Raw genomic sequence first — 24,764 nt, forward strand, 5'->3', positions numbered from 1 at the left:
CTAATCTAGATGGTATATAAATCCAAGAAAAATTGGTTCACATAGTCAAAATCTGAATTAATTCTAAATGTAATTTTTTATCCTAAATTCTGCTGTAAATAGATAAGGCTGAAGAGACGAAGCGGGGCATGTTAAATGCAGAGAAAGACGAAAAAGATGCATCTGTAACACGGCTGTCGGCTGAATGTTGAACACACAGGACTGATCAGTTCCATTAAGCAGGGATTTGATCATCTCCCCCCGTGCGCTCTCACAGCCCGGCTTCAGATTAGATCACTGTGAAAATGGTCAAATGGTGTGTTTATCTCACTGTAATTATTTTGATGCGGATGACAGAGATTGGTTGTTTGCATGTGGCTGGATGAGTGTGCACAGTGCGAGCCAAGACGTGCACTCGCTGACACACACACATGCTGGTGTGAGAGAGGGAGCTGAATGGTTCCCTCTCAATGCCATTAAGCCATTAGAATAGTTTCAATAAAGGGCCTGAAAATAATGTTTTTATGTGCGACAAATAAAAAGTCAGAGCATGGTGCACATGCAATTACTGCGCCGTAATCCTTAAGTTATGACTAATATTAATGTTCTTTGTGGGTGACACAAATGGACTTTCAATGAGATTGAAAGAGAAAACCCCCATGCAACAATGGCTGCTTTTGAGCTAAGCTTACAAATGCAACCAAAGCAGGAAAACACCGGCCGCACACATTATATGCATATACGTATACACATACCAATATAAAGCTTTTCCTCTTTGTCAAATTCCAGGGCAGGCTATGTGTTTCCAATGAAATTTCTTTAACGGAATAACTAGAGCAACACAATTGGTATATTGTTTTTGCTGCTAGCTGAAATAATTTGCAGAACAACTCCCCTGGCATTCGTTTAGACACTAAGTGAACTGACCTCTATCATGTGAGGGAGACGTTTCTGTCCTCCCAGCTGCTGTTGCACTCAGGATGCCCCTAAACCATGTGGCGACCTTGAGTGAAATTGTCTTAATCCCGCAGGGCAGTTTTAAGAACTACTGCGAGCTTTTGCCCTTTTCAAAGCTGATAATATATTCAAAGTTATATGAGATCATCTGTGTGATGGATCCGTCCCCGTTCTCAATAATCGCCTCTATTTTCACTTCACTCGAGTTAGGCTGTGTTACTAGATTACTGGCCCCTTTCGTATCTACCTTTCCAATTACTTTTAAGAGTTTCGGATGGACAAATTTGTGCTTTCATGTCCCGTGTTAGCGGATGAGTCGCTGCTTCTGGCCATGAAAGGGGAGTTTTTAATGAGCTGAGGTGAGGTTAATTGGTTCGCTAAGATCCTCCGAGTCATATGCCTCTATATGAAATTAAGTCCATTTCCTGGAGTTTCTCCGGATGTATTTAATAACAAACACTTCAGCCCAATTTTCATTTCCCACAGAGAGGGGGAGATGGAGGAGAAAGGGTGGAGTGTGTGTGGGGGGTGGGGGAGTTTGGTTGTTTGTGCTTGTTTTATTCACCTTCACCATCCCACACGGTGAACGCTATCTCTATTTGTGTTTCTTCAAAGACCACTGGTGTAATGTCAGCTCCCATTCAGAATTCGCCCAAATCCAGCAGTGTTTTACACAGATACCTGAAAGCTAATTAGCAGCCAAATACTTTTCTAAGCATTGTTTGTAAAAAATCTGCAAATCCATGAAGCTGGACACTGTATTTATGCAAGTTACTGTGGTTGCACATCTTACATTACAACATAATAACACGCAAAACAAAAATCACAATTGATAAACTATTCACTTTGTAAGGTTAAAACACTTTTATTTATATTTAATTGATATAATATTTCATTTTTTTTACTGATTTGCAAAGTGAGAATGCAAGAAGACTAAAGACACATTTCAAACATTGTGTCATTGTGTCTTTGCATTAGCTTCCCTGCAAATCAACTGCTGAGTACTGTGGTTGAAAAAAGTAGTCCCTTGAACATTTTAAGCTAACACATCCGGGAGAATTTGGCACATGGAATCACAAACTGCCTATTTTTATTTAAACGCTTGGATCCAAACATGATCGTGCACACTTGTTTACGATGTGCCAGCGTGAAACTTTTGCTATTGTCATCATTTTTCTAACAATAAAAGGAACATTTGCAGCAGTCCAGTCAATCACTGCCGTTGAGTCAGTGCAGGGGGAACCGCTCTGTCTACACTGCAATACGCTAATCCTCCGCAAATCACTGGGCCTTTCACTTGCTATTAGGAACTACATGATGTGAATCGGCCCAGACTAAGAGACCTTGTAATCAACACTGGTGCAAATGTGTTAAGTTCACCGTCTCGTTGAGGGGGGTTCAATGGTCCTGACAGTGTAATTACGGGTTGCCGCCACAATACAGCGGCCAGCGCACTCAACACTAATTCAATCCATCTTCATTTCCAAGAGCAACGCCCCTACCGTTGATGGATAGTTATCATTAGAGACTGACAAAGCACTGAAACAACTGAGGCGTGAGCAGCAAAGTGTGTATATGTGTGTGTGTGTGTGTGTGTGTGTGTGTGTGTGTGTATGCGTCCTCTCAGATACACACTATTGCCCCAGACAGCAGGATTATATATTACTACAGGGAAGAAACCAGAGAGACAGAATGGGGAAGGAACTTTGGGTCAGGGAGCGCGGGTTTGCATCATTCTCACACACACACACACACACACACACACACACACACACACACACACACACACACACACACACACACACACACACACACACACACACACACACACACACACACACACACACACACACACACAACAAATAAATAGAATACCCACATAGAGCATGTGTACGTGTGCACAACAGTTTGGCTCGCTGTGACCCCGACACACAGAGAGGCTATGGCTCGACTCACCAGCCTTTTATAGCATGCTGCTCAGACACAAACACAACACACACACACACACACACACACACACACACACACACACTGATACACACTCTCATACAGGTCTGGGCACCGTCTGCAGCCAAACACTAAACCACAGGCTGTGATTGAGGCCGACTGGTCTGCTGCTCTATATTTTCAGTCTATATATTCAGTCCACCCTGGGCTGTATATCTTAATTATGTGCTCTGCCTCTTTTTACTAAAAGAAGGGGTGACGGAGTCTGCTCGTCAGGCACTGAAGCAGCAGCAGGCCATTGAAATGAGGCCCTTCCAGTATTTATGGGGCCTCCAGCTCAGCCACTGCATCATTACATGACTTTTAAGCTTTGGACAAAAACACAGTGGAAGCCTCGTTCCCCGTGTCTTTCCTGGCCTAACGTGCTCGCATGCAGCACACAACAGAAATCATCCTGTATGTGGCATTTTTTTTTTTTTTCTGTCGTATCAAGCTGTATGCCTTTCAAAACAAGATGGAAGTCCAGAAACTTTTTTTTTTTTCCGCGGAAGACTAACTGGGCTGTGAAAGGCTGTAATGAGTAAATAGCTCAGAGGGTAGAAGAGGGAACAAATGGCCAGAAGAATTTAAGCACAGTGCTGTGCTCAATGTGATTATCTCCTTTTTCCTTGCGGGTCGAAGCTTTAGGGGTCACCTCCGCCTTATACTCTCCGCCTCTCACACACACAAACACACACACACACACACACACACACACACACACACACACACACACACACACACACACACACACACACACACACACACACACACACACACACACACACACACACGCACGGGGTTAGGCTTTGCCATTTCAATGACTCAATCGCATCTGGAGCTCTCCATCGATTGTGCTCAGTGACCCAGCAAAGGCCTCATGTGGCGCGCCTGCCCCACCTCTCTGAATTAGAGCACGTTCGAAATGGGGACATGGTCGCCCCGTGTCCGTTAACCAGGAGGTGGTGCTGCTGGGATGCAGAGCGCCGCTTCATCTTTTAATTTTTAATTTTTTTTTTTTTAACTCATACCGCTGAAAAGCAGACGGCGGGGGGGGGGGGATTTGTTTGTTTGGGTGTTTTTCATAATAGCGGGGGATTTAAAAGGCTTTTTCTGACACCCAGAGTTGTAGACACGTCCTCAAAGACACAGGCGTTCTCTGTTTTACTGTCGGTGTGGATTTGGCGGCAGAGAGCGCCCAGGAAGGTGTACAGTCAGGTGACGCTGCCTACTCGAATGCATAAGATTCTCCGACGTGTGAGCTCTTGTTGGTTTGACTCAGCGTGAGGAATGAACGGTTTGCTACAACCCCTCCAACGTCAGTGCACCTACGCCCACACAATAAAATTTGATGCCTACTCATGCACATTCCTAATGTGATACCATTACATTACATTACATTACAGTCATTTACCACACACTCACGCATGTCCTACATTTATACACCGGCTTTGGAGATTGCACGCATAAATGCAGGCATGAGCTATAGTGGCCAATGTGCTGCCGTAGACTGGCTGGGCCTGCTTGCAGACCCTGCAGTTTGTTTAGCAACACTCCTTTTGACGACGCCCGAAGGGTGCAATTAAGCCCAATTAGAGCCTGTCAGTTTTATTAAGAGGCACAGACTGGCCAGGCTCGGGGGCAGTGAGGGGTAGAGGAGGGAGGAGGAAGAGGAGAGGGAGGGGAGGAGAGTCTGCAGCACCGAGCTACTGCTACTCTTGAGACACTAAGCAAGCACCACTGAGAGGAAACTGGTTGAATAAACTGAATGCCGGCTAAACAGATACTAAACAGAAATGACAGACGAAATGACTAACCGGTGTGGCGGTTAATATATTTGCCAAGGGCCTGATCAAGTCTTCATAACCATGTCAGGTTGTGCAGGTAACCTCTGGGTGCTCTCAGTTCAAACACGCAGAGATTACCTTTATGATGCCACATAAAAAAAAAAAAAAAAAAGCTACTTAAAAGTACAGTTTTGTGATCAGAGAACCTGAAGGGATCAATGGATGACACAAAAAAAAAAAAAAAAAAAAAAAAAAAAAAAAAAAAAAAACAAGTCATCTATAAATACTCACTGGCTACAGTGAATGCAGACGCGTGTGGATGCAGATGTCACAAAGCATTTTCGGAAGGGGGGATGGGGGTGAGAGGGATGGGGGTGGGGGGGGGGTGAGGCTGTGGTGGTGGTGGCTGTGTAGTTATGTGAGCCTGCCCTGATATATTAGTGCGGTTGTGAATAGAGCAATACAGCTGGCTTGGAACAAAAACTGCAGCATCTCTTTCATCAGCAAATCCCCCCCCAAAAAAAGAGGGCAAATGAATGTATCATTCCCTCACAATTCCTTTTCCGTCGACCCCTCGACAGAGATGTTTACAGATAGCTATCATTCCCCCTCTTTTTCACATTTGCGCTTGGACATGTTTCAAAAGACCGGGCCTTTTCATCTCCCCTCTCGCTGTGAGGAAATTTGCTCCTTAATGGCTTTCAAAACAGGAAGCGCAGACAATAAAAGAAGGGAGAAGTGAGAAAAACGCTTCGCTCCCCAGTCTCTCTCTCCCCCCACCCCCCCTCTCATCAGTTGACGCATCCTTTGCGGAGCTGAGTGCTGCGGCACGCTGCTGCCGTGCCAAGGTGCCAACTGTGCCAGTCACACTGACCTCCATCTGCAGGCAACTTGATACCATCTCTCCAACCGCCGCGTACTCCCACTGAATGGGGTTCGCTCAGTCACAGTGAAGTCTGAATGCCATTCAAGGCTCAGGCTCGGAATTGTGTTTCGAGTTTGTGCGCTATTGTATTCTTTGTTCCCAGCTGCTGTGTAAAAAAAAAAAAATCCTTTATCACTAAACTGAATACTAAAATGGTTGTATTGGAGGAATGCACGCAGGAATACATTACTGCCAATGTGCAAATCATTGCACTATCAGGCAAATTCGAGCAGATTTTTCACAAGTCTTTATCAATGACCCTCAGAGGAGTACGCTTCCACTGCTACGGACCGGCTCAAATTACTACTCAAAGGCTGTCTTGCAAAGTACTAGGCTTACTATTTTAATAGTATATGTAGGTGTCTGTTTACTCATGTTGTATTCATAATTCCGCCTCCTGCAGGGCATCCGTGTCCACTGAGTGCCCTTGAACATGCCATGAGTAGTCTTTCTGCGCTTCAACTAAAAAGAGACCTGAAAGACAGCTACACACGCTTCCGCACAGTTGGATAAAACAAACCTTAACCACACAACTCAACCTCACCAAAGAACCTGCTTTTTTTTCAAAAGATGTTCAGAAGAGTGTTTTTTTTCTCTCTCTTTCTCTCTCTCTCTCTCTCTCTCTCTCCTCGTCTTTGCTTTTTCTCTCCCTGGGTAAAACAAATGCATCATTTTTCAGTAAAAAAAAAAAAAATAAAAAAAAAAAATATATATATATATATATATATATATAGATGTTACTCCCTCCTCTCCCTCCCATTGTGCCATTTCCGTGTATGGAAGCGTTCCCTCCCATTGATTTTCTCCCTGCCAGGGCCCTACCCAACACGAACTGGTGTCATCTCCTTGTGCCTTTCTCCTTTTAACTGTGCTTTACTCATGTGGCAAAATGCACAACTGCCAAACTGGGTTTCTTTTTTTTTTTTTTTTTTTGGGGGGGGGGGGGGCTGTTGCAATGGGAGGAAAAACTGATACATGCACTCAAAAGTTTCACCTATCGATTTCTTTTTGATGCAGATGGGGGGGGGGGGGGGGCTGTTCACCACTACAGTAAAGCCAGTTAGTAATGTTGTAGTAAGGCTGAGACTGTCCATGTTTTTCTGCGCTGTACATCGCTTTGTTATGCATTGTGTCAGGGTTCAGCCTCTGATTCTGCGCGGTCAGAGAGCTTATTAAATGCAATGACCAACATGCAATCCGGTCAACGCTTCCCGGCGTGCTTGCATCAATAATGAGCGCGCTCGTCTGGAGAAAGTGTCAATTCCGATGGAGTTTGTAGAAAGTAGCAGATCAGGCCTACAGCTCCATCTCAGAAAAACACTGAAAACAACTGCAGGCTAGTGAGGAAAAAACCCTAATATGGGCCGGACCAGGCTACTCAAGGGAGTTGCCCGGTTTACAAAAAACTGAAATCCGGAGCGCAATAAATGAGGGAGTAGTTGAGTAAAAAAAAAAATATATATATATATATGTCAGGAATATTTCTGAAATCAATATGCTCAAGACAGAACGCTGAAATCAAAAGGTATCAGAGGCGGTTTGTGCAGAAATCCAGAGATGGAGGAGAAAGCTAGCAGGTGTATTTTTCCAGCCGCTGCAGCTCCTCGTCCACAGCCTCAGCTCCCTGCTCTGCCGGCCCCTCTGTGATGTGGGCCTGTGTCCACTGGGGGCTACAATTAGCCCATCAAACTCATTCAAGCCGGGAATCCACAGCGCCTCTCCAATCCCCTTTTTCTGGCTCTCCGATGCCTGGGCTCCTCCGAAGAGACAGGCAACTTGTAAGACTAGGGGAGGTAGCCTTTGATGTGCCAGGTTCTGCCGAGGCCTCCCTTTTTGCTCATATCAAGGCTGAGGAGATACAACAATTAAAATGGCCTGAGAAGGCAGGCTGACACCGCAGCGTGCGCTCCTACAGCCGGTCTGCCATGTGCTTGCCTGTGCACCTTGGACCTGGCCCTCACAGGTGGTGGTGGTGGTGGTGGTGGTGGTGTGGGAGGGGTTGCACCTCGGTAATAGAGCAGATGTCAGTGCCCCAGTGACTGGTTAAGCAACGAGAAGTAACAAACCAGTTGAGAGTTTTCTGTGCCAATGAAATAAATCTGTCATGTGGCTTCTTCTGGCGTCTGATTGGCTGGCCCTGTTTCAGTCTGTTGCAGAGCTCTCTGCCCTGTGGCAGCGGTGAGAAATGTCACAACATTTTCTGGCCTGTGGCGCTGTATTTACTTTTGTAGCTTTACTTGGATTTTCTTTCTGCATTATCCATTAAATGTCTAAGTAATTCATGAAGCAAAATTGTTTTGTTTTTTTACATTTCCAATGTAAACATTTGCTGCTTTTTGTTTTACATAATTTCATATTTTATACCTTTGGGTTTTGGACAAGACAGGCAATATGAGGACTTCATCTTGAGCTATGGATACTTGTAATAGTCATTTTTAATAATTTTATTATGACCCTAGCAATCAAGAGATGTTAAGCTCTTATGTGAATATAAGTGTAGTATATTTCTTTTTTTTTTTCAAGCATCATGAAGATAGCTCAAAATGTATTATATGGAACTGAACGTACATTTCAGTTCAAACATATTTTTTCTATCGAATATTTATATATATCTATATATATATAGATATATATATAGATATATATCTATATATCTATATATACAGAGATATATATATATATTTGTCTCTAGAAATTTCCCCTGATCTTGTCTCAATAGATGCCATATTGTGTCCTGACCCCAAGCTGAACAGACTCTGGGTCTGTGGTTTGGTCTGGCTGCTGCGTTACGTTGCATAAGACACATCTCCACGTCTGTCTCTGCTCTAGTGGGGCTCGGTGGCAGACGGCCAGGTAATTACACAGCACTGACTACCAGCCCGGAGAGAAAGGCCCACTGCCACAATACAAAAACACTTATTTGTATGTGAGTATACAGATCACACAACCCCACCTGCACACACACACACACACACACACACACGACATCTTCCTCCCATTCTCCCTCCTCACACACACACATACACACATACATACATACATACACACACACACAGGCCCTTGCCAAACACAAGGACTACATTATGTCAAGGAGGATTACAATGACTCCAACCTGACCCGGCTCTCCGCAGCTGCTCTGCCTCTGGCGTGAGTGTGCCAGAATTTACTGTTCGAGGTAGAAGACTGCTCACAGTTTAAACAGGTGTGTACTTATGCAGATACGCAGCTCATGCATGTGGTTTGCGTTAGCTGCTGCAGCGGAGCCAGAGTGAGCTTTCTCGGGAGCAGGAGTCAGGCCCAATATGTCAATTAGGGTTGGTGATCTACTCACTTTCAATTCGCTGAATTCAGGAAGTGGATATTTCTTTCAAAAATCCCCAAAGGATAAATGAGTTGATAAACTACTCAGTGGAACCATAAGCAGATTCAATTCCTACCAATGTTTTGACTTATGACGTCTTTATTGTCTTTGAATTACTGTCAATGACATCTGTCAAATAAATATTATGTGTAGCTGTTGTCTATTCATATATGATCCAAGAGAACTGCTCTTCCACCCCAGAAGACACATTTACCATATTGAGCCTTCACCCAGGTTACTACTATCTCTGTCACATCACATTTAAACAGGTTTAATCACCTCTGTTTAATTAATTTTCTTTAGTTTTCATGCATGCACAAAGATCCTAGTATGGCATATTTTTTTCTTAAAGCCCTTCTAACAGCTCAAGGCATCCAAACACAATGGTGCATATCTGAGTCATCACAAACTCACCGCCACACAGTCTGAGGACGACAGTGTCACGACAAAAAGTAGATATTTTAAATTATCTCCGGGACTAATTCCATCAGTTTTTGTTATTCTTCACTAATCCCAAAAGACTTTAAAATAAAAACACTAAGAGTTCAATGCTAATTCATTATGGTAACATGATTATTTCCATTAGCATGAGTTCATTACCATTTCAAAACCTTTATATGAAGTGAATGAATCTATGGCTGGAATACAGCATCAACATGGGTTAGCCGTTTCATTCTGACATTACAAGAAGTCATGCTTCATGGAAGTAGGAGGTATTCTCTCTCCCTTGTTGGTTATTCCAGACTTTATCCAGAGAAAAACTCTTGTTTAAAAAAAAAATGCCTGGATTCCAGTGAATGCCAGTGAGAATCAAGCGAGCTATTCATGCTGCCAGTTGATTTAGGCACGCCTCGCTACACACCAATCAGCCCAGCCCCGGCCTCACCAGCCACTCACTTGTCTGCCATTCCAACACAAGATGGAGACAGTGCCAAAAGTTCCAATTAAAATATCCATTTGTGATGTCTGTGCAGAAAAAAAAAGAACAAATAAAATAAAATAAAAACAAGTACCAGGGGCTTTTTCGATAGCGTAGGAGAAAATACAACAAAAGCTGCCAAAATTCTGTGGACAAGCCACATACTTAAGAGTTTTCTGTCTACACAAACTAAATAAGTATGAAGAGTGTGTGTAGGCAGAATGTGTGTGCACGGGCGCCTTGTTATGGAGGAACAGAGCATGTTGCAGATAAGAGGGCGACGCTGTTCAAAGAAAAAGGCAGGCCGGTAAAGTGCGCGCCGATTCGACATCATCGCCTTTACTGTCCCTTAATGAGCCTGGAGAGGAAGTCTGGTGTCCACAGAATCCGCTCCTGTCTCGCTCCAATCACGCTGCTGGGGCTTTTTATTCAAATCTCACACACAACTGTCACACAGCCAGTCTGGCCGCGCTGTTTATCTTACTCCAGGAGGATGTTAACAAGACAAATGAATGAATAAATACACAAATAATGCGTTTAGGTAATGTTAATAATGTATGAAATGGAAGCTGCTTTTTGACAGTAGCGCTGCACTAAGGATTCTTCCCAACTTTGGTGACAGGCTTGTTTATTCTTTTCCCAGCATGCAATTCTCTGCATCTTTTGCAGGCGACGTCTGGCCAATGCTATAGCACATCTCGCTGATGAGGGGAAAAAAAGTGGTCTGACACGTTAGTTTAGACTTCTCTCCCATGAAAAAAAAATATATATACAACGTATGCTTCAATGATTGAGCCGTCTCTCCCTTCATCCAAAACGTTGAGTATGATGATGCTCCTTAATCTCATGGAATCCAGGTCTCCTTTTCACCCCGTTCCACTTCTCGCCTGCTATTACATGACTGATTTCAGTGAGGCTATTCAATTAGAGTACATCTTTTGGAAAGGCTGGATAAGTAAACGTGGAAGCATGTGAACACCTGCTCAGGTATGCGAGAGCAGTCAAATCGCAGGGTCACGTGCGGCAAAGAAGTGTTCCAAACTTCCAGGACTATTAGAAAAAACCACACAAAACAAAAACAGGAGCAGGGGGGGGGGGGGAAATGCTCAAAGAAACTAACTGGGTAGGAAAAATAAGTCTCTCATCAAATTCCTTCCCTGGGCCGAGACAAAAGCAGGACCTGACACTCAGGCGCCGTCGTCTACACGCACTTGGAAGACGGAAAAGAAGAAAAATAACAACAGGCACATCAAAACCAGAGCAAAACAAATCCAGGAAAAGTTCAGATAGGTCTTCAGTGGAACTGCCAAGAGGAACAAAATCAAATAAATTGGGGGGGGGGGGGGTTTAGTCTCGTTCAGGCTGGCCCGACAAACCGGAAAACATTGTTTAGAATATACGAGGAAGGTGACAGAGGACGATGCTAAATGACTCAGAACGCAGATACCCAGTGTTTACCCTCGCAGACTCCAAAGAAAAGCCCCTCTCCTGTTATAACGCGGGTGGGAACACAAAACTGAATTCAAGGCAGCTTAAGTGCTCTCTGGAATCACTCAGCATTCCACCGTCTTCAACACACAAACACACACACGCACATACTCACACACACACACACACACAGTCCAAATTTGACTGTGACAGTGTATTCATCCATAACTGTGATTTGTTCTTTGGGGAATTTTGGCGAAGGCTTCATATTCCCTCTCCCCATCTTCTCTCCCCACTCCACTCCCCATCTTCTCTCCCTGTCCAAAAAGCTGTCTCTATCACTCTCAATCACAAGCTGTTTGTACATATGTTTACAACAGACAGTTGCCATAGCGATTGTGGGATCGCGCAACATTAATTCTCTACAAAACCAGAGGGATTCATGATGCAACGTAGGGATCTGATTATGATTGAGGCTGAAGCAATAACTTCTTTGGTGCATTCCTGAAACACCTTTTGTATCGTGATTATCAATTGTTTTTATTATTGATTGCTTTATGGTGATGCTTGAAATTATAAATACTAATAACTTCATTTATATTGGCACTGCCCTGGTGGATATCAGCACTGGTAAAGAGTATAGAAATGTAAGTTTCACGTGTCTAAATATTTATTTAAAAAGCCTTTCCGGTGCTACTAAATGTAGCCCTCCTCAGTGAAAATAGAAAGAAAATAGGAAATGTTATATACAGATTGAGTGAAGCTTTCTAACTCACACCAATGCTGAGTTTTCTTAAGGCCTTGTTATTATAAGTCAATGCACAAAAGTTCTCCTCGAGACAACTAAAACTCGACTTTGACTTTATTAGAAACTTTAAAAGTCAAAAGTACAGCGTTACACTCGACTGTATTGTGAACCCAGGTCAACAGTTTCCCTAAAGACTGACCGCCACGAGCTTTACTAATGTCCCTGATAGTGAACAGTGGCTCAAACAAGACATCAGAATAAAAGATCACACAAACAGCAACTTATCCTCTGCTATCACAGTTTTAGTCGGTTGCTGTAGTAAACTGATAACTTCCTACATACAGAGAAGACTTTTCTTTATTGTGATTGGTCGGCTAGAATATACACACACACACGGAAAAAACAAGCATGCTCCTCTAAAAAGTGAACTTTTCTCAACTTCTGAAAGGCTGTCAGTTTAGAACGCAGCACAATATTGCAAACACACCCTCACTTTTTTCTTTTTTACTAAACTAACCTACATGCACCTACAACACATGCATACATACAACACAGGTGTATCAGTGTCTTATCAATCAAGAGCCAAAAACTAATTCCGCAGGCCACCACTAGGGATATCCACTAAATCACTTCACCCCGTTTTCAAAAGTTCACTTCCAAACTTCCTGGAATAAAAGGGGCAGACATTTCTGAGGAATAACAAAAGAGGGTTAGAGGGGGTAATAACATCGTGTTTAATCCCACACAGTTCTGCCTCGTACAAGCTTGAGAACAGCGTGCCAAGGGGCAGCAAAAACAAACCGACGCTCCTGCGGACAGATGTGTGTTCGCAACGTGTGTCAGGAGTTTATCTCTCACAAATGACTTCAAATGGGCTTCACTGAGAACCTAAATTGAGACAAAAGTTTTCATGTATTAACACTGAGTCTCCCCCTTTTTCCTCAGCTGCCCTCCTGCCCCCCCCCCCCCCCTCCTCTTTTTGTGGCTCAGCTCAAACCTCAGCCCCCTCTTCCTTGCTGATGCTTAGAGAAAAAAAAAATGAAAAAAAAACGAGGTCACGGATCGCCTTACTCCAGCCTGCCTCCGTATGGTCACAACTCCACCTCCCCTCCACACCTTCCCCCTAGCAGCACCTCTCACTCAAAACCTCATTCCATCACCGCGGCCAAGTCTGCCTCATCCATTCTCCCTCCTCCTCCTCCTCCTCCTCCTCCTCCCCCCGTTTCATTACTTCCCCTCCCCTCGTCTCCACTCCCGCCCTACTGCGCCCTCAGCCCAGTGCTAATTGGTAAATCTGTTGAACCATGCCAGCCCCAACAATGAGACACCTGGAGTTCTGTCAAAACAAGTTCCCCTGTGAAAACGGCCTCCAGTGTTAATACAGTAGCGTTAGGGAGCTGCCGAGTCTGTTGTCGCTCACCAGGCCGCAAAACGGAGGCCGGGGATCGTGAAAATCTGGGGAAATTTGTCAGAGATGAGTGCACTGGACCCGTCGTGCCTGTTAGGAGTGGTTCATCATAAATTAGATTATTTATCAATAACACTTCTGAACCTTGATCCTAGTTATTTGTGCAAATGAACTATGACCAAATCACGATTACCACATCTCTCTAGAAGCCGGCCTGCAAGTCTCTATGGGTTAAATGAGTTCACGTGGTTGTGTGCGAACACATTAAAAGCTATAACCTGACCCAGCTCTGACTAGCTGTCATCTAAAACTCAAGTCACACCTTAGAGGCAACGATACTACATATACGCTGGTGTAGACAAAGGTGTGTTTGTCAGACACACATGCAGAAAGACAGGCACACCCAACAGTGATCCTGCCAGACCTTGTCAAACAAGTTCTAGCAAAGGCGCTCGTATAAGGGAAGGACAGGAGGCAGGCAGCAAGTTGACATGATAAGAGGATTGTTTTTTGTTGTTGTTGTAACTTACTTTTCTTTTAAATCCTCGTCGACAACACCATCATGGTAATAGCTATTTGAGCAATAAAGCGTGATTTACCTTGTTTCTCTCTTCTCTGTTTTGACTCATTTCATTTACTGGCAAACAAAGGCCCTGCAGAGTGTGCAAATTCAACAAGCAATTGATTAGTCAAACAATTCAAGGAGGCAATCCACAGAGCCATGGTCGCCTCAGAGGAGATTAATGAAACGCCAGCATCTATCCAGCGTCACACAGCTGAACTGAACAAACCAAAACAAGGCCAGCTCAAGTCCTCAGCATGTCAGCAATGACAACTTGATTTTTTTTTTTTTTAAATAAAGGTTGCAGGACAATGAATGCAGATGAATCTGGACTATCTTGAATTAGAGAACATCCAGTGTTACGTCAATTTAAGGTTAGGTCATCTTTTATCCAAATATTCAACAAGTAGACGTAAACACTGTGTCATCACTTTCTACATTTCTCTCTGATGTACAACCAGGCCCAGATGCCCAGTTTCTCTATTAAGTACAAACACAACTGAAAGACTGCCTTCTCCTGCTGATGGATTGTAGGCCAATTCAAACCAAATACACCCACAATGACTCCCACAGCTAAAAAGGATGTTGTCACTAGACCAGAACAATCCACAGACTGAGATCGGTTAGTCATAAGACAAATAAAGTAGGCAAATAGAACCCTTAACACACAAAGTTTAACAAGAAAAACACATTGACTACCCTGTGAGGCTGGGCCGTCTCTTTCAGAGTTTCAAATTTGAAGTAATAAGCACTTGAAATGTAATGAGACATGTCCCATCCAAAATATCCCTCCCCACACAAACAATCCCATCACCTGATTGACATTTCAGACATTAAAAAGCACACGAGCAACAAAGCAGCAGCACTGAATTATAGCACAAAGCACAACACAGCAGGGTTATCATCATCAACCAGAATTTAGGGGTTATTTTTGTTCAAAATCATCAATTATCAGTTGTTAATTTGCGTGTGGAATCAGCCAAAAAAATCCAACAAGATATTTTTGGAATTCAAAGGTCTCTCACCAAATGAAATTGGTGAAGGCTCAGATCTGACTGTCCGGGGAATTCCCAGCAGAAGGGCCCCTGAAAGGCAAAGATGGATGTTCCCAAGTCACACAATTATATCAGCTCTCCATCTCTTGTTCCCTCTCTCTCTCTCTCTCTCTCACTCTCACACACACACACACACACACACACACACACACACACACACACACACACACACACACACACATACACATCTGCACAAAATCCTAGCCGGCCAGGTTTTATGCAAAAGAAACGTGTTCTCCCTGGAAATAATGCCTCCCCTGGCTTTTTAGTTATTTAAACTACTACCTCGTCTCTGCTGGCTCAGCTTTCTCCTGGGGGCATGTTCGGCCACATTATTATTAATCTTAACACAGATAGTATGGGAGAACACTGGCTCTGCACTGGTTACATGGCTGTCGGTACTGGCTGGCTGGTTGTTAAACATTTTTTTCACTTTGCTAGAAAATTGCATCTACTCAGCATCCACACCTTCAGAGATGTTCAGGAGCAGTCAGCTGGTCTGGGGATCCACTGTCACCACAAAGTTTTGGGACTTTTTCTTTTTTAGCTCTAACTATCATGATCCGACACAGAGGAGTAAATAATATCACCTGTGTGTCGGAGTCATGTGGTTCTAGATGTTAAAGCTGTTAAAGATGCAATTATGAAGTAAATAGAAGTAAGAAAATGTGCTGACTACGGATCCCCAGAGCAGTCGTGTCTGCTATTTTCATCACTTCCCTGTGTGCACTAAAAATTGAAGTTGTGAACTGCCTAAGTCTTACTAGCTGTTTAAATACACGTTTCTTTAGAGGAGGAGGGATACAGAGGTTAACATGGCAGATTTGTACCTACACTCGGAAAAAGCAGAAATTCAGATCTCATATCTTTCTTAGAAATCTCAGGAGATGTTAGAGGACAGGGAAGGAAGAAAGAGGAAGAAAAAAAAATAAGGGAAGGGTGTTATTGATTTCCTGAGGAAGAAAGGACATGCGTGGTGGAAGTCTCAGAACATGAGGAGAAACGCAACGGGGCATTTAGTTTACTGAACGGCTCCAGGACCTAAACGCTACTGCGCAAGTCGCTTTCTCTGCAGAAAGATCACTGGGTTCTATTTGTACTTGTGCTTGACCCCGGGGCCAGCTAGATAACTTTTCATAACAGCTAGGCAGTGAAACACACACACACACACACACACACACACACACACACACACACACTTACAGATACAAATACGTATTATCCTTTTAAATGTGCATGTCCAACACAGAGTCACACATTCCCTAAGGGTAGTTTAAGTTCACAGAGGTTATTCAACGGTCAAATAACACAGCAGAGGAAAATAGACGACAATGCCCTAGAGCTATTTACATACACAAAAAAAAGCACACAGAGTCAATACAAAAAACTGCTGTTCACATTTCCTACAGTAAAATGTTGTAATGGAGAGGCGTTATTATAATTTTCTTCGCGCATTCAATATATAAATGAATTTTAAAATCGTTGGCATCATTGTTCAACCCCAGAGGGCAATTTATCAGGTACCTTTACTTTAAAATGTTGAGTCCATAAAGTAGCGAGAAACACTCTTGAGTCATTATGCGGTTTTGTTGCTGACTAAGCCAACACTGAGTAGATTGTCTTTGCGAACAAGCGGCCTTCCAGATACAATTACTGAGACGCTCTCATCTGTATTGTCACAGTTCCCAGGCCTGACGCCACGTCTCGGTGGCCTCAGATTTTGGCCCATGGCTGATGATGCAAGCGTGACCCCTTGAACAAAACGTCTTGTCTGGAGAAGACAGTGAGCTACAGCTGACAGACACAATGGTCTCTGTCTGAGGCCTGAATCGCGTGCCCGAAAGAACTGGGCATTTTGGGTAAAATCTGAAATCACGACGGTATTTGATACACTACATTTTCTGACCACAACAACGAATAAATAAAAGTGTGAGATATGAGCTTTCTCTTGCAGCAAAGGTTAAGGGTGGATGGATGCATGCGCAGAAAGAAGACTAAAGCCGGGGTGGAGGTTACTTGGAAAAAGCGGAGCAGTTTAAGGTCGCCATAAGCCAGGATAGAGAAAGCCTTCTACATAAAGCCTGTGGACAGTGTGTGGGTGGTGCCTGCTGACCACGGGGTCGCTCATTAACAGCTGAGGGGGGCCAGGCATCCCAGAGTTCTCAGCGATTGTTTGGCTAGCCCAGGTGCATGGCCCATTCAGACCACAGGAAGCCCCCTTTATCCCCATTCCTCTAAAACGGACAGAGACGCGGTCAAGGAAGGTGAATGTGATCCTGGATCTGTCTTTTCTGAAACTAAAACCTAGAGTAGCGGTCGCATGCCCATCCAGCTCTTTGGCCCATTGTTGGGATCCACAGAGTCATTGTGCTGTGTCTTTTCTGAACGCTTGGCTAAGACGCAATTCTGTTTTGTTTTTTTACAATTATAATATCAAAAACACGTCAGCGCTTTTCACAAAGCCTCTTTCCAGTACACATTCTTCAGAGAAACAAGACTGAATGGGCATAAAATAAGTATGTTCAGTAGTTGTAAAAGGCTAAGGTGGGAGGTCCTGCGGGCCATAAAAATGGCCAGATTCCATCACTTCCTCCACACTAATTACCATACACTTGGAGCAAGTGCCCTCCCTCTCTTCATCGCTGTGCCCATGCTTCACTACCTCTGACACACACGCACACACAATAACGCACAGCGAGGCGCAGTTGGGAAATGGTTAACACTCCAGCCGTCCCCTGCTGCCAGTGAAAGCCCAACGAAACAATGGAGTCATTGTTCAACCAGGACAAGGCTGTAGACTCTAAGGCTGTGTGAGTGTGCGTATGCACGTGAATGTCAGGAAAGTAGTTTGTGTGTGTGTGTGTGTGTGTGTGTGTGTGTGTGTGTGTGTGTGAGTGGCTGTATGCTCTTAACCATTTGCATGTTTCTGCCCCAATTCCCAGAATGGTTACATTAAGAAACGGGATTAAATAGGAATTACTTACTTTTAAAAAAATACTCTTCTTAATCTCATTCTAGAGGTTCTGTTCTTATCTATAAAACAAAGTTTGATCAAATGACTGTGAGATGAGATGGTTTAATACCTTTCAGTCAAACGATGTCATGATGATAATATCAACATGGACTCCTGCTGAGTCCCTTACTGCACTATTGTTGATGCTATCAACACACGCACAAGTAAGTGTTACGTACTGGATTTACAAAACAATCTGGTTTGGTATGTTGTGTTGTGTTGTGTTTCAGGGTTAATGCGGTAATCACTGTCTAAATCATAGAAGTGTGGAAGTGGAAAAAACTAAACAACGTACACACTTACACCACTTCCTAAATGTGGCCACCCACTTCCCTCTACTTCTCTCTACAATGTCAAATTAAAACATCACAATAAAAAGGCAAGATGACAAAGCAAGGACTGTTTATGATCTTTCCCTCAGGAGCTGTGTGCGGCATAAAAAAAATGTTTCTTGCACTCTCTGCCTCAAAAAATACACATCAATAGGTGGATAAATATTGAATAACTTTCAGCCAATGGCATAAAAGTTCAGCGGCGGCAGGTTTTGAGGCTGCCTGCGGGGCGGTCAGGCACTTCAAAGGGTCCTGCCTGGCCCCCTTTGAGGGCATGGTAAACAGGGGCATACAGCGCGCCCTCAGAAAGACCAGCCTGCGTGAGGTCACTTCCTCTTTTCTCGGCTGATCCTCCAGCATTTCACCTCGACTGAGCCTTCCAGCCAGAAATGAGACCGTCCGTCCTCATCTCCGTCCCTGTCCATCTCTCCCCCAACTCCCAACAACTTTCTCAGAGGCCTTATCTACAGCCATCTTTGTCTTTTAGCTCTATCTCTCTTTCTATTGTTGGTTCAACTGTCTCAGGGTCACTTAGGCTTCAGATTGCTGTTATCTATCAGGCCAATCCACGGCTTCTTATCACTACCAATGCAGCCCGCTAGCGCCACAGACAGCTAGAGATCAAGGCGCCTGAGTGTTTCTTCGCATTGTAAACAAAAAAGAAACTACCGTTTACGACCCGGTTTATTGATAAGTGGATCATGTACCGGAACACGCAGGCCTACAACTTCTGGTAATAAAAAAAAAGAAAAGAAAAAGAAAGCCTTGACTGATTGAGTGACACCAGCAGGAGTCCGTGTGAGGTTATCATTGGCATTCACGATGCTGTCCACAGTAATCTGTCTTTTCTATATGTACAACAGCCAGTATGATGCAAACCAGGGAAACATTCAATCACACTTCCTTCTCAGTCAGAGGTGGATGCTGGAGCAGGATGGCAGGAGCGGCAACTATACAAGCTGCATTTCACATTCAATTTTATCACTCGGCGCTAACAGCGAGATGTGTGCCTATGCAGCGATGCTGCAATTCCTCTGATCTTACCAGCCTGTGTACTCTATCAAACAGATCACACCAGGGCTGGGCAATACGACCACAAATATTACAATATATTCTCTCATATTGATCAGTGTCAGTACTAATCACCATGTCAGTTTAATAGGGCTCCCTCTCCTCCATTCTGCTTTTGTCTTCTGCTCAGAACTAAAGCTTGAAGAAAGATAGAATCCAGAAGGTTCATTAAAATTTCAGACACTGAGTTATTTACCATCAAATCCAACTGTTTTGTTTTTTTTGACCCTGCAAAGACACCTTTAGAATTTGAGTCTCTTAACTTATATTTTTGTTTTGGCTAAAATTCCCATCTGAGGGCATAAACCTGAGATCCAGATCATGACAAAGTCCAACTCCTGTTGTCCTTAGCACAAGTCCTATCTGCTATACAAATGTAGTAGAATTACAGTGAATTAATGTTATGTAAATGTCAGTCACGCTTTCACCAACATGTTTGTTTTTAAATTATGCTAATCTATCACTTATCATGCATTTTTGCATAATCTTTTCATACAATTCAATAGGTACAGTTCATACATTGTGTGGTTTTGAATGGATCTATACTTCAGCAATGTGCAAGCTTATTGTTTCCATCTGACTGGTTGTCCATCTTTGTTGTTTCAAGTTTGTTTTTTTGCCCCACAGCCACTTTGTTATGGTGTTGCCTCTTTGTTCCAAGCCTACTAGTGTTGCAATCCTGACTGTTTGTATTAGGCTAAGACGTTCTGTGTACACTGTGAAAAATAGAATTTATTTTGCCAAAAATAAACCCCCCCGAGGAATTATAGATTTTAGCACCCAATTTATAGAGCAATCTAACTTAAAAGTATAAATCACAACAGAAATGTCTATAAAATAACGTCATTAGTGCCTTCTGAGAAGTTGGAGCTGCAACCATAACACTTTACTGTTGTTCTCAAACTTCCTTTAAAAGGGAACCGTACAGCTTTAGATGGATGTGAGGTGGTAAGTATTTACAGCCATATGACTCATAGCAAGCTAAAACCTCAAGTATTTACCTGCAGCTTTTGCTGCCTACGACCAGTTTAATGACTTCAGAGAAGTTGGGAATCTTTTCTCAGCGTCTCCTAAAATAACAGAGTAAGAAGAGGCCCCTGAACTCTTTGGTATAAAAATAACACTAGCATAGCAGGGAAAGATAAGGAGGGCCTTAGCTGGGCTTGTTTTGTTCAGAATAACGCTGTCATCACTAGCTCTTTGTCTTAAACGCAACTTTTGACAAGGTTTCTGTTTCAAATAAACAGCCCTGTCGTCTCCTGCTATTTTAAGACGTGCTTAACTTAAATGGGCAAAATACCAACGAGGACTCGGCTTGCCAACTTTTGAGTATCTGTTAGAGATGGTATTTATTACAGACCATAAAAGTAACTGAACTGATCAAATGTCAAAAGTGACTCAGAGGGACACTCTGTCTTGACAGTCTAATTTATGTGATAAAAAACCATCGCTTCCCTCTGTGTGAGCTCCATGACGACCAACTGCTAACTGTGTTGTTGCACGGAGTGCATAAACAAAAGGGCTCAGCCGTGTATTATTAGCCCCAGCGCTGAACGGCTCCCACAGCAGATATTGTATTCTTGAGCGTGCAAACGTGGAAGGCTTCTCAGTCTAAAATCATTATGTGCTTTTCAAATTTTAATTTCCATAAAGACATGTAAGATCACGTAGATGCCAGAAAACAAAAGTAACAACAGTTCCCAATGATGGCTCTGGGCATTCACGATCACCTCACTAATTCTGCTCGATCCTCACACTCATTGATTTTTCCAGCTCACTAACCCCTGTGACCACATTCTGACACCTCCCTATGTTCAACCTTTCTGCTGACCTCCTGCAAACTTTATGCATTTAGTTAACTACTAAGTTCACGTTCATTTGTTCACTCTACAGCTGCTTGCCTCTTAGATATTGACGTGCCTGGGATGGATGCTCTGTTGTGTGTATGTACTGCGTATGCCCCTATGGCTGTCCAGCCAACTCTCCTGCCAGACTACTCCTCCAACTCCATGGATAGGGTAATCGATGTTGAAGGAACGCCCACACTTCCCTCAAAGACGAGATGTTAGCAGCCCAGCATTAGCTCATTCTCGTGAAAAAGTTGTCCAACATAAGGCCCATTTTCTATAATCTTCCAGCTCAGTACAAGGCTGGGCTGGTTTATCATTTTCTCTGGGATCACTGTCCAAAGAACAACTGCTGCACCTGCCACAGTGGCATTCGCCTCCTGATCACTCACTAACAGACAAAAGCTCTACTTTCTGGGATCAATCAAACTTTCATTTTCAAAATGTACACGTTTAAAATAAAATTACATAAACTGACTGGGTGTGTTAGTGACTGATTAAAGGGTAAATGCAATCAAATGTGCAAATTTTCAACCAAAACATCTATCAATGGGACAAATGGGAGGGCTTTAATGCCAAAGACGTTTTCAGGATGGACGAGGAGAGGAAAAGCAGGGCTCATTTGACTTTCTGTCATGAATAAGTGAATAAGAAGAGCTGGTGAAAGAAGAAAAGTACGGGGCGGAGGGTTACTTACAACGATGTGTGCCGGTGACGGGGACCTGGCATCTTTAAGTGCTTGTCTACTTTGAAGACCTCCTTGTTGAACATCTATCAGGGGCCATTTCATCTGTAGGTACTGAATGGTAGAAAGGAAACAGAATGGAAAGAAAGAAACAAAACATGTTAACAATGCAGAAAGCAAAAACCAAAAAAGAACAAAGTAAAACTCAGACAAAAAGAGGAGACGACATTTCTTGACAGGTGTATGGGCGTGAAAAGTCAAAAACATGGGGGAAAAAAAGCAAATTAAGATCTTAAGGCAGATGGTGGATGGGGTGAGGATGCGTTTATCTGAACGTCCAGCAGGAGTGCACACAGTATCTGTGTTAACCAAATGATTACACAATGTTTCTGAAATATACTGCACAAAAACTCTTCTATTGGTAGCAAGGATGCTTCACAGTGAGCAGAAATTCTCAAACAAAAAAATATATATTTCCTTTACAAAAAAACAGGATGACTTTGGATTACATAAAGTCACATATTTGGAGATGGGGGAGGGCAGAGGTTAAAGGTACTGTACACGGCTCATGGCTTTGAGATGACCTAATGTCATAAATGTGACTGTTGTCAGACTTTTATTGGAACCCATAAAGAGGTTAAAGCGTGGCGTCTCACCACGCTCCTCTGGGGCTAAACCTCCTGACTGCTCCCATAAATGATTGACTTGGCCTCTACTAGAAGTCTCTCTCTCTCTCTCTCTCTCTCTCTCAAACACACACACACACACACACCTACACAGAAAGAGAGATAAGCAGAAACAAGGGTCATGAGAAACATCTGTCTACGTTATAAACTGGGTGTAGTCCTTTTCATTTGATGACGTGCTGTGTTCCCTGTTACATCTAAAATGGTTTCACTGGAATCTTGATATATTCAATACCCGACAAAAAGTGCAAATCTGCCCGTCATCTGAAAACACTTTGCACAGATTCATATGAAGCTGAATGGGTGGTGCAAATTCTCTGTGTGATTTGTGAGCCATGGTGTTGACCTTGCTGTAGTATGTGGTCTGGACTCTGCTCGTCAATGTCACAGCCACCTTAGTTTGAGAGAAATAGGTCACAGCAGCTGTTTCGGCTCTGAGGCCTTTGGAATGGGTCTATCACTAATAAGTGGAGGGCCTGAAAGCACGTGAAGAGGGGAAACTACCGAGTTACATTTCATTCAAATATTGCCTTCAGCAGCTACCTAAGTGATATCCTTGGTGTAACCTTGGTGCCACAGATACTTCCCTTGTTAACACAAAGGCTGAGTCATTTAAAATGGGCCTTCATATGAGCTGCACACCAGATATCCCCTTGAAAAGAGTCTGACAGGTGAACTTGGACTTGGATATGTGCCTATGATGCCATTTGGAGATACACCTTCAACAGGATCAAGAAATCTAAACTCTGGTGAGCCTTTCCACATGTTCAGAGTTTGTCGCTCCACTTAAATATGCTTTCAGAACTCTATACAATCATATTTCATGACTGATTGAGATCATATCGTTCTTTGCAATAATGACCTAACAAATGCGTGTTCCATTTCATAATTATCGTACCATCATTATTGGCACAGAGCCTAAAATCACATTTTCACAAAAAAATCATAACTTAATTGCAATCATCATCCAATCCTCTAAAACAATCGATAAAGTGCACAGAAGAGAACTCGCTCTGACTCTCTTGGGGCAGTTTGGCTGTTGTGATGCAGATACATGATTCAATTTCTTTGTGTTACCGGCCAGTAAGGGCGACGGCTAGTTTGTACGCATGTCTGAGGCCGTGTGTGTGTGTGTGTGTGTGTGTGTGTGTGTGTGTGTGTGTGTGTGTTTTTGTGTGCGTGTGCGTGTGCTTTATGTGTGTCAGAGATGGTCTGAGAGTGAGTGTGTCGCGACCCTTCCTGAGACTGTGTCTAAATCAGTGGTAATTAGCGAAGAGTTCACCGTGGGGTGCCTGCCAGTGGTAGACGCTGGAGGGAGTTATTGACTCCATGTCTTCGGTTACTGCCCGCGTAAGGAAAAAAAAATATATAAACTGCTTTGCTGCCTGCTCTTTCTTCCACCACTACCACGCATTTATGACCCCAAGACGGTTTTTTTTATTGCTAAATAGCTGCATTTTGTTTATGCTTGTTTGTATGTCCTGAGAGTGGAAAAAGGAAAGGTTGTAAAAAAGTCCTGGTTGAGGTCTTGTGGTTTTTTGTTTTATGGACCCCCCACACTGGGTATTAATTGCCGTGGAGGGGGGGGAGGAGAAACAGGGGGGGGTGGTGGGGGTTGTAGCAGTTAAAGAGGAGGAGTGACGGGGCTGCTGTCATGTATGAGGTAATTCAAGACAGTGTCCATTGGTGCCGGGGGGGGCGCTAGAAGACGGGGCAGTTCTGGGGGAGAAAGGGGGGGGGGTTGGAGAGGGCGACTGTGAATCCAGTCATGGGAAAGTCCTGCCTGTTGCGTGTGCACACATGCTCACACATGCAAATATTCGAACACAGCTGCAGCCGGCGGAAAGGGGTCGAGCGAGAGGACATTCTGAGTAGGTGGGTGAGGAGCGTGAAGGTGACACCCCTGAGTGTGGTGGAGAGACACTGAAAGGCTGCAGAGAGAGAGAGAGAGAGAGAGAGAGAGAGAGAGAGAGAGAGAGAGAGAGAGAGAGAGAGAGGGGAGGGCGCAGCGCATG

The 24,764-nt window shown here is 43.6% G+C and overlaps 1 protein-coding gene across 9 annotated transcripts in view; it reads right to left on the reverse strand.

The window, feature by feature from the left end:
- The window catches only part of tcf7l2 (transcription factor 7 like 2), a 90,222-nt gene that overhangs the window by 36,542 nt on the left and 28,916 nt on the right, over positions 1–24,764 (reverse strand). For 5 of the 9 annotated variants that reach the window (XM_054599553.1, XM_054599552.1, XM_054599551.1 and 2 more), the window contains exon 4: positions 22,076–22,177. In XM_054599553.1, the coding sequence (XP_054455528.1) occupies positions 22,076–22,177 (102 nt within the window). Of the gene's footprint in view, positions 1–15,085; positions 15,146–22,075; positions 22,178–24,764 lie in introns of all 9 variants that reach the window. The other 4 variants (XM_054599548.1, XM_054599550.1, XM_054599547.1 and 1 more) reach the window with 1 other exon arrangement.

Source organism: Anoplopoma fimbria, chromosome 5, assembly GCF_027596085.1.
Source record: "Anoplopoma fimbria isolate UVic2021 breed Golden Eagle Sablefish chromosome 5, Afim_UVic_2022, whole genome shotgun sequence".
In the NCBI taxonomy this organism is placed as follows: domain Eukaryota; kingdom Metazoa; phylum Chordata; class Actinopteri; order Perciformes; family Anoplopomatidae; genus Anoplopoma; species Anoplopoma fimbria.